The sequence below is a fragment of the Spinacia oleracea genome, chromosome 3 (genome assembly GCF_020520425.1).
Source record: "Spinacia oleracea cultivar Varoflay chromosome 3, BTI_SOV_V1, whole genome shotgun sequence".
In the NCBI taxonomy this organism is placed as follows: domain Eukaryota; kingdom Viridiplantae; phylum Streptophyta; class Magnoliopsida; order Caryophyllales; family Amaranthaceae; genus Spinacia; species Spinacia oleracea.
This window is the reverse complement of record NC_079489.1, coordinates 23,773,398-23,790,299: the sequence shown is the minus strand read 5'-3', so window position 1 is coordinate 23,790,299 and position 16,902 is coordinate 23,773,398. Positions and strand designations below refer to the sequence as shown.

The following is a 16,902-nucleotide window of genomic DNA, read 5'->3' as shown; positions in this document are numbered from 1 at the left end:
TATCACATAATGTTGATATTTGTGCATCTTTCTTCTTATTCTCTGCATATATGAGCAAGGGTTCAACAAGGAGCTTGCCTGCGTCTTGTACCAGAAATCTAAGACCAGATTTGGTAAGTTCAGCAAGGAGTTTTTATTTTTATAAGACTTATTAGCTCAATTGGCCGAGCACCGTGCAACTTGCATGGAGATGTAGGTTCAAATCCTATATAAGCTATTGGTTTTATTTGAAAAATAAGTCGGCATTTTAGGATAACATTTTCCAATTCATGGGTGACTTTAATTATATTGTTAGTCAATTCTCAGAATATCAAACCAAGACGCAACCCAATAGTATGTAGGCTACATGGGACTTGAACTCACACCATGTACATAAATGCACATTGCTCTATCATTTGAGCTAATAGCCTTAATGTTCAAACATTTGCATATTGGATTAAAAAAAATTCTTAACTTTTACTACACCAGGGCTAACTTTTATATTTATATTCTTAACTTTTACGGAGTATATTGATATTTTTAACTTTTCACTTAAGTGAAAACTCGAAAGTTAAAGTTAGCCCGTTTTAGTAAAAAAAAAGTAAAAGTTAGTTTATTTGCATTAAAAGTTAGCTTTCATGTAGTAAAAGTTAGGTGAACTGATATAAAACTTTTGGTAACTTTTACTACACCAGAGCTCACTTTTAAATTGATATTCTTAACTTTTACAGAGTATATTAATAAACCTAATTTTTAACTTAAGTGAAACCTCGGAAGTTTAAGTTAGCCTTTTTGAGTTAAAAAATAGTAAAAGTTAGTTTTTATTTATTAAAAGTTAGCCTTCATGTAGCAAAAGTGAGGTAAACTGGTATAAATTTTTTCTTAACTTTTACTACACCAGATGTAACTTTTATATTAATATTCCTCACTTTTCACTTAAGTGAAAATTCGAAAGTTAAAGTTAGCATTTTTTTAGTAAAAAGTAAAAGTCACTCCCTCCGTTTCTTTTTGTTTGTTACGTTTGGACTTTTGCACGTTTATTAACCTATAATAAAGATTCTTTTTTTTATTAAAAAAAATAAACTCAAGTAAACCTCAATCCACTAATCATTACAACAACCAATAAGATTGTGTTATTTATCAAAATGAACCAATAATTGGAAAGCACAAAGATTGCCAACTTAACATACTTGGGAAATGGTAAATAGATTTAATGAGTTAAAAAAGTTGACCAATGAAAATTAAAAGTGGGCACAAAAAATAACACTATAATAAGTTTATAAATAGAAACATTCTTTCATGTAACAAACAAAATGAAACACCTAAAAAGGAATACGTAACAAACAAAAATAAACGGATGGAGTAGTTTTTTTTTTTTTGCATTAAAAGTTAGCCTTCATGTACTAAAAGTTAGATTTCTCTTAACTTTTGCTACACCATAGCTAACTTTTATATTGATATTCTTAACTTTTACGGAGTATATTGATATACCTTATTTTTAACTTAAGTGAAACCCAGAATTAAAATGTTATCCCTTTTGAGTTAGAAAAAGTCAAAGTTAGCCTTTTTGCATTAAAAGTTAGACTTTCCTTATTAAAAGTTAGGTAAACTAATACTCCCTCCGTTTCCTTTTGTTTGTTACGTATTTCTTTTAGGGTGTTTCACGATATTTGTTATATGGGAGAATCTTTCCTTTTATAAACTTATTGTACTCTTATTTTTTGTGCCAACTTTTAATTTTAATTGGTCCAATTTTTTCAACTCATTAAATTTCTTTACAATTTTCCATGTATGTTAAGTTAGCAATCTTTGTGTTTTTTCATTATTGGTTCATTTTGATAAATAAAACAATCTTATTGGTTGTTGTAATGATTAGTGGATTGAGGTTTTACTTGGGTTTATTTTTTTAATAAAAAAGCAAAATAATCTTTATTATACGTTAATAAACGTGCAAAAGTCCAAACGTAACAAAAAAAAGAAACGGGGGGATTATAAGATTTCTCTTAACCTATACTACACAATAGCTAACTTTTATATTGATATTCTTAACTTTTCACTTAAGTGAAAACTCGGAAGTTAAAGTTCACATTAAAAAAAAAAAAAAATTGCATTAAAAGTTAGCCTTCATGTAGCAAACGTTAGGTAAACTAATAAACTTTTCTTAACTTTTTGTACATCAGAGCTAACTTTTATATATATATATTCTTAACTTTTACGAAGTATATTGATATTCCTAATTTTTCATACTCACACACGTGTGAGTCCAACACAAAGGCTGTTAGTTGGGCTTGGTGTACAATAATTTACTGTACACCCTTTATAAACAAGATTTTATTTGTCTTGCGCGCAACAGGTGTACATTAATATTAACGTACACCGATATTTCACACGTGCCAAACTATAGCAGCGAATAATCAAGCTCCTTACTTTCTTTTCTCTCCCCTCTCATCACCATCAACCCAAATAATCAAGCTTTTACAAAAATGGCGGCGATTTCATCTTAATCCTCTTCATTCTGCTTTGATTCTCTCTCCTCCAGAGCTTCCTCTCTCTCCGGAAACTCTTCGTTATCACAATCTCCGTTTCTACACTAACTTCATCTAGTCTTCTCTGATTAGCCGCCGCACAATCTCTTGCTAGACTCTTTGGCTCCATCTCCAGCATATGATGATTCTTCAGGTCATTATATTTACTTTTATCTCTTTTTGCAATGCTTAATTTCTCATTTGTTGGAAATGCAATTGAAAGTCTAATTTTTGCGTTCATAATTAATTTTGCCGGGTTGATTCTCAATTTTATTTTGGCTAGTCTCACTGCCGCAATGGGTTTTTGGGTATTGGTGGTGTTAGTAAGAGGAGACAAGAAGGTGATGTAGTTGTGTGGAATGTGATGGTTGATATCTATATCAAACTCGGGGATATGGGAGTTGCACGCCAATTGTTTGAAAATGCCTAGGAGAAGTGTGGTTTCATGGAATGGAATGATTGTTGGCTATGTTCAACGCGGTTGGTTTAGGGAAGCTATTAGGGTTTTTAGAGAGATGCATGGTGGATAAAAATGTTAAACCAAATTATGTGACATTAGTTAGTATCCTTCCAGCGATTTCTCATTTGGGTGTCGTTGAATTGGACAAAGTGGATTCATTTGTTTTGCTGAGAGAAATGGTTTTCAGATTGATGATGTGCTTGGCTCTTGCACTGATGGATATGTATTCTAGTCTTCCAGAGTGTGGTAGTGTTGACAAAGCACTTCATGTCTTCCCTGACACGCACCATGCTTATTATTGTAACAGAAAATATGTATCCAGAGCATCACATGTCGCTTCACATTTCAATCAAATAGTCAAATTACATGTACCACTACTTTCTTGATTCGTTCACTAATCATATTCCTATCACATAATGTTGATATTTGTGCATCTTTCTTCTTATTCTCTGCATATATGAGCAAGGGTTCAACAAGGAGCTTGCATGCGTCTTGTACCAGAAATCTAAGACCAGATTTGGTAAGTTCAGCAAGGAGTTTTTATTTTTATAAGACTTATTAGCTCAATTGGCCGAGCACCGTGCAACTTGCATGGAGATGTAGGTTCAAATCCTATATAGGCTATTGGTTTTATTTGAAAAATAAGTCGGCATTTTAGGATAACATTTTCCAATTCATGGGTGACTTTAATTATATTGTTAGTCAATTCTCAGAATATCAAACCAAGACGCAACCCAATAGTATGTAGGCTACATGGGACTTGAACTCACACCATGTACATAAATGCACATTGCTCTATCATTTGAGCTAATAGCCTTAATGTTCAAACATTTGCATATTGGATTAAAAAAATTCTTAACTTTTACTACACCAGGGCTAACTTTTATATTTATATTCTTAACTTTTACGGAGTATATTGATATTTTTAACTTTTCACTTAAGTGAAAACTCGAAAGTTAAAGTTAGCCCGTTTTAGTAAAAAAAAAAGTAAAAGTTAGTTTATTTGCATTAAAAGTTAGCTTTCATGTAGTAAAAGTTAGGTGAACTGATATAAAACTTTTGGTAACTTTTACTACACCAGAGCTCACTTTTAAATTGATATTCTTAACTTTTACAGAGTATATTAATAAACCTAATTTTTAACTTAAGTGAAACCTCGGAAGTTTAAGTTAGCCTTTTTGAGTTAAAAAATAGTAAAAGTTAGTTTTTATTTATTAAAAGTTAGCCTTCATGTAGCAAAAGTGAGGTAAACTGGTATAAATTTTTTCTTAACTTTTACTACACCAGATGTAACTTTTATATTAATATTCCTCACTTTTCACTTAAGTGAAAATTCGGAAGTTAAAGTTAGCATTTTTTTAGTAAAAAGTAAAAGTCACTCCCTCCGTTTCTTTTTGTTTGTTACGTTTGGACTTTTGCACGTTTATTAACCTATAATAAAGATTCTTTTTTTTATTAAAAAAAATAAACTCAAGTAAACCTCAATCCACTAATCATTACAACAACCAATAAGATTGTGTTATTTATCAAAATGAACCAAAAATTGGAAAGCACAAAGATTGCCAACTTAACATACTTGGGAAATGGTAAATAGATTTAATGAGTTAAAAAAGTTGACCAATGAAAATTAAAAGTGGGCACAAAAAATAACACTATAATAAGTTTATAAATAGAAAGATTCTTTCATGTAACAAACAAAATGAAACACCTAAAAAGGAATACGTAACAAACAAAAATAAACGGATGGATTAGTTTTTTTTTTTTTGCATTAAAAGTTAGCCTTCATGTACTAAAAGTTAGATTTCTCTTAACTTTTACTACACTATAGCTAACTTTTATATTGATATTCTTAACTTTTACGGAGTATATTGATATACCTTATTTTTAACTTAAGTGAAACCCAGAAGTAAAATGTTATCCCTTTTGAGTTAGAAAAAGTCAAAGTTAGCCTTTTTGCATTAAAAGTTAGACTTTCCTTATTAAAAGTTAGGTAAACTAATACTCCCTCCGTTTCCTTTTGTTTGTTACGTATTTCTTTTAGGGTGTTTCACGATATTTGTTATATGGGAGAATCTTTCCTTTTATAAACTTATTGTACTATCATTTTTTGTGCCAACTTTTAATTTTAATTGGTCCAATTTTTTCAACTCATTAAATTTCTTTACAATTTCTCATGTATGTTAAGTTAGCAATCTTTGTGTTTTTCCATTATTGGTTCATTTTGATAAATAAAACAATCTTATTGGTTGTTGTAATGATTAGTGGATTGAGGTTTTACTTGGGTTTATTTTTTTAATAAAAAAGCAAAATAATCTTTATTATACGTTAATAAACGTGCCAAAGTCCAAATGTAACAAACAAAAAGAAACGGGGGGAGTATAAGATTTCTCTTAACTTATACTACACAATAGCTAACTTTTATATTGATATTCTTAACTTTTCACTTAAGTGAAAACTCGGAAGTTAAAGTTCACATTAAATAAAAATAATTGCATTAAAAGTTAGCCTTCATGTAGCAAACGTTAGGTAAACTAATAAACTTTTCTTAACTTTTTGTACATCAGAGATAACTTTTATATATATATTCTTAACTTTTACGGAGTATATTGATATTCCTAATTTTTCATACTCACACACGTGTGAGTCCAACACAAAGGCTGTTAGTTGGGCTTGGTGTACAATAATTTACTGTACACCCTTTATAAACAAGATTTTATTTGTCTTGCGCGCAACAGGTGTACATTAATATTAACGTACACCGATATTTCACACGTGCCAAACTATAGCAGCGAATAATCATGCTCCTTACTTTCTTTTCTCTCCCCTCTCATCACCATCAACCCAAATAATCAAGCTTTTACAAAAATGGCGGCGATTTCATCTTAATCCTCTTCATTCTGCTTTGATTCTCTCTCCTCCAGAGCTTCCTCTCTCTCCGGAAACTCTTCGTTATCACAATCTCCGTTTCTACACTAACTTCATCTAGTCTTCTCTGATTAGCCGCCGCACAATCTCTTGCTAGACTCTTTGGCTCCATCTCCAGCATATGATGATTCTTCAGGTCATTATATTTACTTTTATCTCTTTTTGCAATGCTTAATTTCTCATTTGTTGGAAATGCAATTGAAAGTCTAATTTTTGCGTTCATAATTAATTTTGCCGGGTTGATTCTCAATTTTATTTTGGCTAGTCTCACTGCCGCAATGGGTTTTTGGGTATTGGTGGTGTTAGTAAGAGGAGACAAGAAGGTGATGTAGTTGTGTGGAATGTGATGGTTGATATCTATATCAAACTCGGGGATATGGGAGTTGCACGCCAATTGTTTGAAAATGCCTAGGAGAAGTGTGGTTTCATGGAATGGAATGATTGTTGGCTATGTTCAACGCGGTTGGTTTAGGGAAGCTATTAGGGTTTTTAGAGAGATGCATGGTGGATAAAAATGTTAAACCAAATTATGTGACATTAGTTAGTATCCTTCCAGCGATTTCTCATTTGGGTGTCGTTGAATTGGACAAAGTGGATTCATTTGTGTGCTGAGAGAAATGGTTTTCAGATTGATGATGTGCTTGGCTCTTGCACTGATGGATATGTATTCTAGTCTTCCAGAGTGTGGTAGTGTTGACAAAGCACTTCAGGTCTTCCCTGACACGCACCATGCTTATTATTGTAACAGAAAATATGTATCCAGAGCATCACATGTCGCTTCACATTTCAATCAAATAGTCAAATTACATGTACCACTACTTTCTTGATTCGTTCACTAATCATATTCCCATCACATAATGTTGATATTTGTGCATCTTTCTTCTTATTCTATACATATATGAGCAAGGGTTCAACAAGGAGCTTGCCTGCGTCTTGTACCAGAAATCTAAGACAAGATTTGGTAAGTTCAGCAAGGAGTTTTTATTTTTATAAGACTTATTAGCTCAATTGGCCGAGCACCGTGCAACTTGCATGGAGATGTAGGTTCAAATCCTATATAGGCTATTGGTTTTATTTGAAAAATAAGTCGGCATTTTAGGATAACATTTTCCAATTCATGGGTGACTTTAATTATATTGTTAGTCAGTTCTCAGAATATCAAACCAAGACGCAACCCAATAGTATGTAGGCTACATGGGACTTGAACTCACACCATGTACATAAATGCACATTGCTCTATCATTTGAGCTAATAGCCTTAGTGTTCAAACATTTGCATATTGGATTAAAAAAAATTCTTAACTTTTACTACACCAGGGCTAACTTTTATATTTATATTCTTAACTTTTACGGAGTATATTGATATTTTTAACTTTTCACTTAAGTGAAAACTCGAAAGTTAAAGTTAGCCCGTTTTAGTAAAAAAAAAGTAAAAGTTAGTTTATTTGCATTAAAAGTTAGCTTTCATGTAGTAAAAGTTAGGTGAACTGATATAAAACTTTTGGTAACTTTTACTACACCAGAGCTCACTTTTAAATTGATATTCTTAACTTTTACAGAGTATATTAATAAACCTAATTTTTAACTTAAGTGAAACCTCGGAAGTTTAAGTTAGCCTTTTTGAGTTAAAAAATAGTAAAAGTTAGTTTTTATTTATTAAAAGTTAGCCTTCATGTAGCAAAAGTGAGGTAAACTGGTATAAATTTTTTCTTAACTTTTACTACACCAGATGTAACTTTTATATTAATATTCCTCACTTTTCACTTAAGTGAAAATTCGGAAGTTAAAGTTAGCATTTTTTAGTAAAAAGTAAAAGTCACTCCTTCCGTTTCTTTTTGTTTGTTACGTTTGGACTTTTGCACGTTTATTAACGTATAATAAAGATTTTTTTTTTATTAAAAAAAATAAACTCAAGTAAACCTCAATCCACTAATCATTACAACAACCAATAAGATTGTGTTATTTATCAAAATGAACCAATAATTGGAAAGCACAAAGATTGCCAACTTAACATATTTGGGAAATGGTAAATAGATTTAATGAGTTAAAAAAGTTGACCAATGAAAATTAAAAGTGGGCACAAAAAATAACACTATAATAAGTTTATAAATAGAAAGATTCTTTCATGTAACAAACAAAATGAAACACCTAAAAAGGAATACGTAACAAACAAAAAGAAACGGATGGAGTAGTTTTTTTTTTTTGCATTAAAAGTAAGCCTTCATGTACTAAAAGTTAGATTTCTCTTAACTTTTACTACATCATAGCTAACTTTTATATTGATATTCTTAATTTTTACGGAGTATATTGATATACCTTATTTTTAACTTAAGTGAAACCCAGAAGTAAAATGTTATCCCTTTTGAGTTAGAAAAAGTCAAAGTTAGCCTTTTTGCATTAAAAGTTAGACTTTCCTTATTAAAAGTTAGGTAAACTAATACTCCCTCCGTTTCCTTTTGTTTGTTACGTATTTCTTTTAGGGTGTTTCACGATATTTGTTATATGGGAGAATCTTTCCTTTTATAAACTTATTGTACTATCATTTTTTGTGCCAACTTTTAATTTTAATTGGTCCAATTTTTTCAACTCATTAAATTTCTTTACAATTTCCCATGTATGTAAGTTAGCAATCTTTGTGTTTTTCCATTATTGGTTCATTTTGATAAATAAAACAATCTTATTGGTTGTTGTAATGATTATTGGATTGAGGTTTTACGTGGGTTTATTTTTTTAATAAAAAAGCAAAATAATCTTTATTATACGTTAATAAACGTGCAAAAGTCCAAACGTAACAAACAAAAAGAAACGGGGGGAGTATAAGATTTCTCTTAACTTATACTACACAATAGCTAACTTTTATATTGATATTCTTAACTTTTCACTTAAGTGAAAACTCGGAAGTTGAAGTTCACATTAAAAAAAAAAGTTGCATTAAAAGTTAGCCTTCATGTAGCAAACGTTAGGTAAACTAATAAACTTTTCTTAACTTTTTGTACATCAGAGCTAACTTTTATATATATATTCTTAACTTTTACGGAGTATATTGATATTCCTAATTTTTCATACTCACACACGTGTGAGTCCACCACAAAGGCTGTTAGTTGGGCTTGGTGTACAATAATTTACTGTACACCCTTTATAAACAAGATTTTGTGTTGACCAAGTTTGAGGTTGTAATTTAAAAAGTCGGAAGTTTAAGATTGTAACTCGTAAAATGATTAGTTTTTTGGTCTGTATTTGACAAATTTTCATAATGAACGAGAAAGAGTATTAGATTTCCTTGAAAAAAAAAAAAACACCTATGAAGATTGCGTTGGCCCCACCCTCCACGGTCATGGGATCATGTTGCAGTCTGTCATTCTCATAGTCTCATTCATGTACCGTACGTCTGTACACCACCTCGTACAACTTAAACACGTACTACATACCCTAAATCTTTTACTCAAAATTAAACCACCCCAAACCCAAACAAATAAAGAAAGAAAAGTTTACGCACCAATTGAATTTCCCGAATTTAGCGAAAGAAAATAATCCCCAAATTTCATAAAAAAAAAAAAGAGAAGTGTTTGATCGATGATTAGATAGGAAGAAGATGCATATGATGAATGCAATATCATTCGCTCGCGTGGTAGCGCGATGTGCTGGGGCGGCGGAGGCAGAGGCGGGACATTTACCGTTCGGGTCGATGTGGTGGATAATATACGCCGGAATATCATTTTTAATGGTAATTTTTGCGGGTATAATGTCGGGTCTTACTCTCGGGTTGATGTCTCTTAGCCTTGTTGATCTTGAAATTCTACAGCGTAGTGGAGATTCCTCCGAGAAAAAGCAGGCTGGTGATCATTTTATCCCCTTTTTTTTCAAATGTGTTGTCATTTTTTTATGTGGACAACATTGTTGAATTTTCGTTGTTGATGATTAAAAATCAAGGTAATTGTTAATAGACTGAACTACCATATGTCATACAAAAAATTGAATTAAGGAAAGGTACACAAAAGGCTAAATTGTGAATTCTGTTACTCATTTGCATTTTTAGTGTTTTGTAATCCGTATGAACAAACTCATTGAAACACATCTTAACTAGATCCTACATGTTGAATGTTGATGTTTACCAAGTTGTCTTTGAATTTCTGTACTTATCTCTAATTTCCTAAACGTGTATATCTGTATGCTTGTATTCAGCTGCCATTCTTCCTGTTGTTCAGAAGCAACATCAGCTGCTTGTTACCTTGCTCCTGTGCAATGCTTGTGCTATGGAGGTATCTGCATTTTAACTTCCCCCAAATTCATGCCATTTTCAATATCTTATTTCGGTATTTCCTGTTGGGGTCGTTTATTGCTTCCCTCCAATGAAGATAATTATGAGGGACTTAGTGATTTATAGGTAACAATATTAAGGTGTGATAAGGATTAAAGGGAATAGTTATTTAGCTCAAATATCAAACACCAACCACGTCATTGATCCAGGGTACTCGTAACTGAGTAAGTGCAAATGACTTGAGCTTTTTATCAACCAAATCCGCCCATCAACTCTGAGCTATGGAAATATGCCTTTGGATGCTCACATTTCTAACTGTACTTTGTTCTTGTAGCTTTAACAGTGACAGGATTTTGTGGGTATATTTTCTTTTAAGTTTCTGCAGAACTAGTTATCAATGCTTTGATGTAACTTATTTCAAAATTGTTCTGCAGGCCCTTCCTTTATACCTGGATAAGCTCGTTAATCAGTTTCTGGCTATTGTGCTTTCTGTAACTTTTGTTCTATTCTTTGGAGAGGTGGATTCTTGAAGATGAACCTGTAATGGATTCCTTTTTTTTTTATTTCTTTTTAGAATTTTACTTATGATGCTTCCTTTGTGTTGAAATATATTTACTAGGTTATTCCACAAGCAATCTGCACAAGATATGGACTTGCGGTTGGTGCCAATTTTGTCTGGCTTGTGCGCATACTAATGATTATTTGCTACCCAATTGCATTTCCAATTGGCAAGGTATCAACTCTATTTTAGGTCACTTTTTGTGTATCTGATGCGTTTGAGTTTTCAAATCTGTATTCTTCTAAGATGCTTTCTAGTTCACTTGAAGAAATAACATTTGAGGAAAATTCATACAATTGGATGCAGCTTGTCAACTGAACACTAATAGGCTTGTACTCTATGCACATGTCATTGTACATATGTTTATGAGAACTGGATATGCATTGCTGTCAATCACTATGGACTTCATAACCCTGTTTTCAGCAAGCTCTAAGCCTCTAAGTGCTAGCCTAATTCTCAGCAAACATCATAGATTTGGAAAAGTGTACAGTAGAGTTACATAGGCCCTCAAAATTCCTATAATCTCGATCATCAGAAGAAATAAAAAGAAGTGACATAAAAGAGAAGACCAAAAAGTTGCTGGACCATGAATCATGATGTCAAATGCATTTGATAGGTCTTGTTATTCTTAAGTAGTTACACTAGCATGCAGGACTTCTGGAGTTGTGAGATGGGTTGTATTCTAGGACATGCAGAAATTGATGTCATATGCAAGAAAGAATCATTGCTTAGAGATTTCTGGTTCTGGAATAGAGATTTCAGAAATCACAAGTATCAAGGAAAATATAGACTTGGAATGGATTATGGATCAGAGCTAAAAGAAATTACGAAGGGTAAAGAGCTGTAAATAAGTGCTTGATCTTCTTAAGAAGTTAGTGTTCAGTTTGGGGCTTTTTGAGTTGCCTCCACCATGTTGAAGATAGGACAAATTCTTGACTTCAGCCATTTGCTTTCTGCTTTTGTTCAATTGTATCCTGTAGGTACATAGAACCAGAGTAAGTGATTTAAGTTGACCGATTAGACAATATTCTGAGTTCGTTAAGGTAGGAAATCGTAGTTTAAATATTGGTTCTCTCTATATTTGGCTGAAGACATTGCATCACCATTTATTTTCCACACTTGTATGTATACCCTAAGGCTTGAAGTGGTTTAGTTCATACAAACCTCTCCTGACACTCAATAAGTTTAGTTTAAAATTTCTCTCATCACAATATCTTTCACGATCTTCCAAAACTATTGGGAAGACCATTTGCATACGTTGTTGGATCTTTTCTGTTAGGATCCTCAAAAACCAATGCTCTTTTGTTAATAGGATAGAACTTATCCCGGTTTAAATTATTGTGCAAAATAAATTGTCTACATCACAATATCTGACTCGAGATGATGCAATATACAATGGTTGCCATTATTTATTTTCTTGGGATGTCAGGTTCTAGACTGTGTGTTGGGACATAACGAAGTGCTTTTCAGGCGTGCTCAGTTGAAAGCACTTGTTAGCATCCACAGCAAGGAGGTAAATCACATCTTGTGTACTAAATCATGTATCAATAACCTCCTGTCTTATTTATGTTAAAGAATACCTGTACCACGTTCGTTTATTACTTTGATCAAATTGAAGGCTGGCAAAGGGGGAGATCTTACACATGACGAAACGACCATTATAAGTGGTGCTCTAGATTTGACCGAAAAGGTATGCCATCTATATAGGCAAAAAGATAAGTTGCCATTACAAATTCTTCATTTGACTTAAATTTTCTTCTAGGTCAGTTAAACTAGGAATAAGGTAAACATGTATTATTACTGTCTAACTAAAATGTATCCCTTCATATGCATTCCCTTACAAACATATCATTTATTATTAGATATTCAAATTAACTTGATGGAACATCAAACAAATCTTTTACTCTCAGTTTCCTACATGCTACTCTAAAATCAACAATGATTTCGTTTCCTTTCAACTTATATATCATTGATCTGTCAATGTTCATACGAAGTGTCTAATTTCTTCGACTTTTGTCTTTTCTGTACCGTGGTTGGAAACAGACTGCAGAGGAAGCAATGACGCCTATTGAGTCAACATTCTCATTAGATGTTCATTCAAAGCTAGACTGGTAAGTTGAACAATTTACGTCCTTAAATAAGTTGTGCACAACTGCACAGTAGCTCATACGGAGTACTTTTTATTCCTTCTCTCTGGAATATACCACACCTTCTCACAACCCTCTTGTCTTAGATGGGAACTGCAGGGTATGGGAATTTTTGATGAATGAACCTTATCACTTTAATCATAAGAGTTAGTTTGTGGTTAGTTCTGTATTGAAGTCATAGACTGAGTACTACTTTGCATCAAATTAAATGCCTAGTAGTTTTACCTTTGATTCAGTCTGTTGCAATGACGACACGAAGGTAAGAACTATGCAACTTCTTTTAGACAAAAAACAATCGTGTATGCAACTCTATTTGGATTGCTGTCCTTTATTTCAAGATCTTATTTGCATGCCTGATTTAGAGCCCCAACTCTGTATTTTCTTCCTGTTCAATGTAAATAATCTACATGGTAATTTTTATTACCTTCTCCATTTTATAGAATATAGAACTACAATATTGAACTTTACCTGTCCATTTAGAGGTTGAAGTAAGAATTTTAAAGCATTGCTAACTGTTTCAGTTGTAATTTGTAAACAAGATGTACTGAACAGATAGTATAGTCCAAGATAATAAGGTGATCCGTAGCTCAATTATGATATTAAAAGCGTAAAAGGAAGTCATGCCTGGTTTGTATTCCATGCAGCCCTATAAATACCAGCTATTTATGGTAAGGGTGGTGCACTATTTATCATTTGACAATTGTAGCTGACATGTCATGCGCCAGAGTTGTCATTTGGGCAATTGTTGTTTTGTATGACGACCGTCTTCATGCTGATAGCACACCTGTGGTGAAGCCAATAACTTGATACATTTGCAACCATTTCTGTACAATATGATGTTTAGTATATTTTTTTGTGCTTTGTAATTGAAAGTGTAGAATTGTTTTTTAGTAATAAATGTTTTCCTGACTATCTATCATGTACTGGTAAAGTTGCCACTCAGTTACATTTAACTTGTCTATTTTCTGTTTAGTCTTCTACTGGTATCATTCTTTGCCCTTCCAGATAAGGTGAAGAGCTATATCTATGCACCCTATTATTGGAGGAAGCACTGACTTATGCGTTTCAGTCACTAAACAAACATCAGCTCTTTGATCTGACTGCGTAGACCAGTTTCTATGAAATGATGATAATCCTGGTTTTATTAGTTGGTATAGATGTTGAGATTGGTATATATTCCTTTTGATTGTTTTATTCTGTAATACAGGGAGGCAATGGGAAAAATTCTTGCAAGGGGTCACAGTCGCGTTCCTGTCTATTTCGGAAATCCCCAAAATATTATTGGTCTGTTATTGGTATGTTTTTGGTCCTCAGGGAATATCAGGTTTCACATACATAGATTTGCAATTTAATTTTCTTTCCATGGTTGTTCTCATCTATCACATAACTTGTTTGGGGTCTAGGTAAAAAGCCTTCTTACTGTTAGGGCAGAAACAGAGACCCCAGTCAGTGCTGTTTCCATCCGGCGAATTCCTAGGTATGCCTCTTGCCACATATCCATGCATTTTATTGCGCCATTGTAAGAAGTGGTTAAGAGGTTCAATATGCAATTCTTTTCTAGGGTTCCTTCTGATATGCCCCTCTATGACATTTTAAATGAGTTCCAAAAGGGAAGTAGTCACATGGCGGCAGTTGTAAAAACTAAAATGAAAAACAAGAGCCCATCTAGAAACCATGAAGAGAAACCGAAGGACTACAATGTCACATCTGAGGATTCCACACTAACAACTCCCTTGCTCCCAACTCAAGAAGACTGCTCGGAAAACTTAGTTATTGACATTGATAAGGCTTGGAAGGCTATCACTATGAATGGGCAAGCTACCTCACATTTTTCATCAGATGTTGAAGATGGCGAGGTTATTGGCATAATCACCCTGGAGGATGTGTTTGAAGAACTTTTGCAGGTGAATTTGGGCTATACATGTATTTAAAATATTTGTAATTTAAATATAGCTTTTATACTTTCTGAAACACACTTGACAAGTTATTCTCAATTTTAGGAGGAAATTGTTGATGAGACAGATGAATATGTAGATGTGCATAACCGGTATGTCCTAGTTCATATTAGAAGCTTTGTTGTTAATATACAATGTATAATGTGTGGGCATGATTCTTGAATAATGAGATAACCTTGTTAACTTTTATTTTTATTTTTGTAGGATTCGTGTGGCAGCAGCAGCAGCTGCTGCTTCTTCAATTGCACGAGCCCCTTCACTAAGAAGGCTGACCGGGTACAAGGGATCTGTAAGTCTTCTTTGGCATATTCTATTGCATGCTGTTAGGTATTTTTCTCAACATTTACTAAATAAAACACATATTTTCTGACAAAGTGCAATGATCTGAGTGGAAAAGACACTAATTTGGTTGTCACTGAGGGGTAAGTTTCATGCATTTGGATCTTCTTAGAGCCCTTTAAAACTTCTCATACAGAATGTAGGATCCATACAACCCTTAAAACTCCACCAAGTACTACTTGGTAGTTGGCACCATCTTACAAATGTGTATACTTCATGATTATACATATTCGTTTAGGTTTCGTACAGAAAAATCCTAAACGGACTTTGTAATATTAAATAATTATGTGTGTTTGTAGGGTGGTTCAAATAAGACGGGACACGCTCCACGGAAGTCTAATATAGAAAGTGTCATCTCAAATCAAATACTTTGCGACTCCAGTGGGGAAAATTCTGTCTCGCAAACGCCAAACAAGTCTTATACAGAGATTTCTGTCTCTATGAGATTACAAGAAACTACAACTGACCCTTCTCTTGAAAGTAAGAGATGAAAATTCTATATTTTTGCTTCTAATTCTAACAAAGGAAAAACGATTTTGATATATCTAGGCATTTAACCAGATTGCAGTTTACCCATATTTGTAATCACGTCATTCGGAGTTAACCCCTTAGATTTTGATGAAAGCATGGATATTAATTATTAAAAGTAGGACTAGGGTATAGTACATGTCTTTGCAAAATTTGTATATACTTTATCTATCTGCTACTGTAACATTCATTCGAGAAAGGCCGTGTTTGCTGAATGCTAATTAAAGGAAAAAAATTAAGTTTTTATTTTTATACTAAATACAAATTAACTTGTGTTAATTAGTTAAATTAAGATCTTTGGTATGTAAATGTTCTTCGCTCGAAAGTTGCTAGATCATACATGAGACACGATATACCTTGAGAGTAGCTAGATCTTAATTATTGATGGCGTGATCATAGTCATCATTATTAATATTAACTAGCTTTTGAACCCGTTCAATGAACGGACTAATTATATAGTGTTGTTAAGCTGTCTTTTAAACTGCTAATTTTATTGATGGTATGTGATTTTAGTGGAAATATATGGTTTTATATATAGATGAAATTTGAAAGTTAAGAAAATATATAAATTAGATGGTGAATTAATATTGAGCGTTAAAGAGAGAGATGGAGTAGCCAGAAGATGTTGAATGAATATATGAATTAAATGGTGTTAAAATTGATGTTGAATGAGGAAGATGAAGTAGTGTTGAAGATGTAAAATGGAAAAATTAAAAAACAAAAAATACATTTATGGGTGAAAAAATGGGGGTGACACGTGTCATCTAATTATCTATGGTTATCCTAGGTATAGATATTAATCTCCCTCCTATTATTTTTGCACACAATTTTGTTCCAGTAGTGGGAGTTACACTTGATGACCGTGAAATCCAAGTCTAACAGTGACTTGTATTAGTACCCATTAATTTGATATTGATACTGAGGCTGTAGTATTGATATATCAATATATTGCTAAAAAGTATTAATACAAGTCATTTGCATTATTAGTATTGGTACTAATAATGTTTGTATTTGGTTGACTTGTGTTTAATTTGGACATAAGCCACTTGATGTTTTGCATTCCTCTAGGAACTGATGCATTTGAGGAGTTTATTATCCCCGGTTCTGCCGGCGTTCCCCCTTGTTAATCTCTCTTCCAACTTTAGAGCTTAAGGTATGTGTGTTAGATGAACACCAATAAGGACAGTGAAGGAAACCTGGTCACCTATATACGATGATATGAATATAT

The 16,902-nt window shown here is 32.9% G+C and overlaps 1 protein-coding gene across 1 annotated transcript; it reads left to right on the top strand.

The window, feature by feature from the left end:
• Positions 1-9,254: 9,254 nt before the first annotated feature.
• LOC110778664 (DUF21 domain-containing protein At4g14240) lies at positions 9,255-15,953 on the top strand. The gene is made up of 13 exons (XM_021983218.2): positions 9,255-9,724; positions 10,071-10,147; positions 10,581-10,664; positions 10,766-10,879; positions 12,135-12,218; positions 12,324-12,395; positions 12,749-12,816; positions 14,060-14,147; positions 14,256-14,329; positions 14,414-14,756; positions 14,853-14,899; positions 15,012-15,096; positions 15,446-15,953. The coding sequence occupies exons 1-13, from the start codon at positions 9,481-9,483 to the stop codon at positions 15,635-15,637; spliced, it is 1,572 nt and encodes a 523-aa protein (XP_021838910.1). The 5' UTR covers positions 9,255-9,480; the 3' UTR covers positions 15,638-15,953.
• The last annotated feature ends 949 nt before the right edge of the window (positions 15,954-16,902 follow it).

Bases quoted from the DNA above. Each gene is read 5' to 3' on its own strand.
- LOC110778664 (XM_021983218.2), top strand. From the start codon at position 9,481: ATGCATATGATGAATGCAATATCATTCGCTCGCGTGGTAGCGCGATGT. The intron at 12,219-12,323 runs GTAAATCACATC...ATCAAATTGAAG, and splicing joins TTAGCATCCACAGCAAGGAG to GCTGGCAAAGGGGGAGATCT. The intron at 15,097-15,445 runs GTAAGTCTTCTT...GTGTGTTTGTAG, and splicing joins TGACCGGGTACAAGGGATCT to GGTGGTTCAAATAAGACGGG.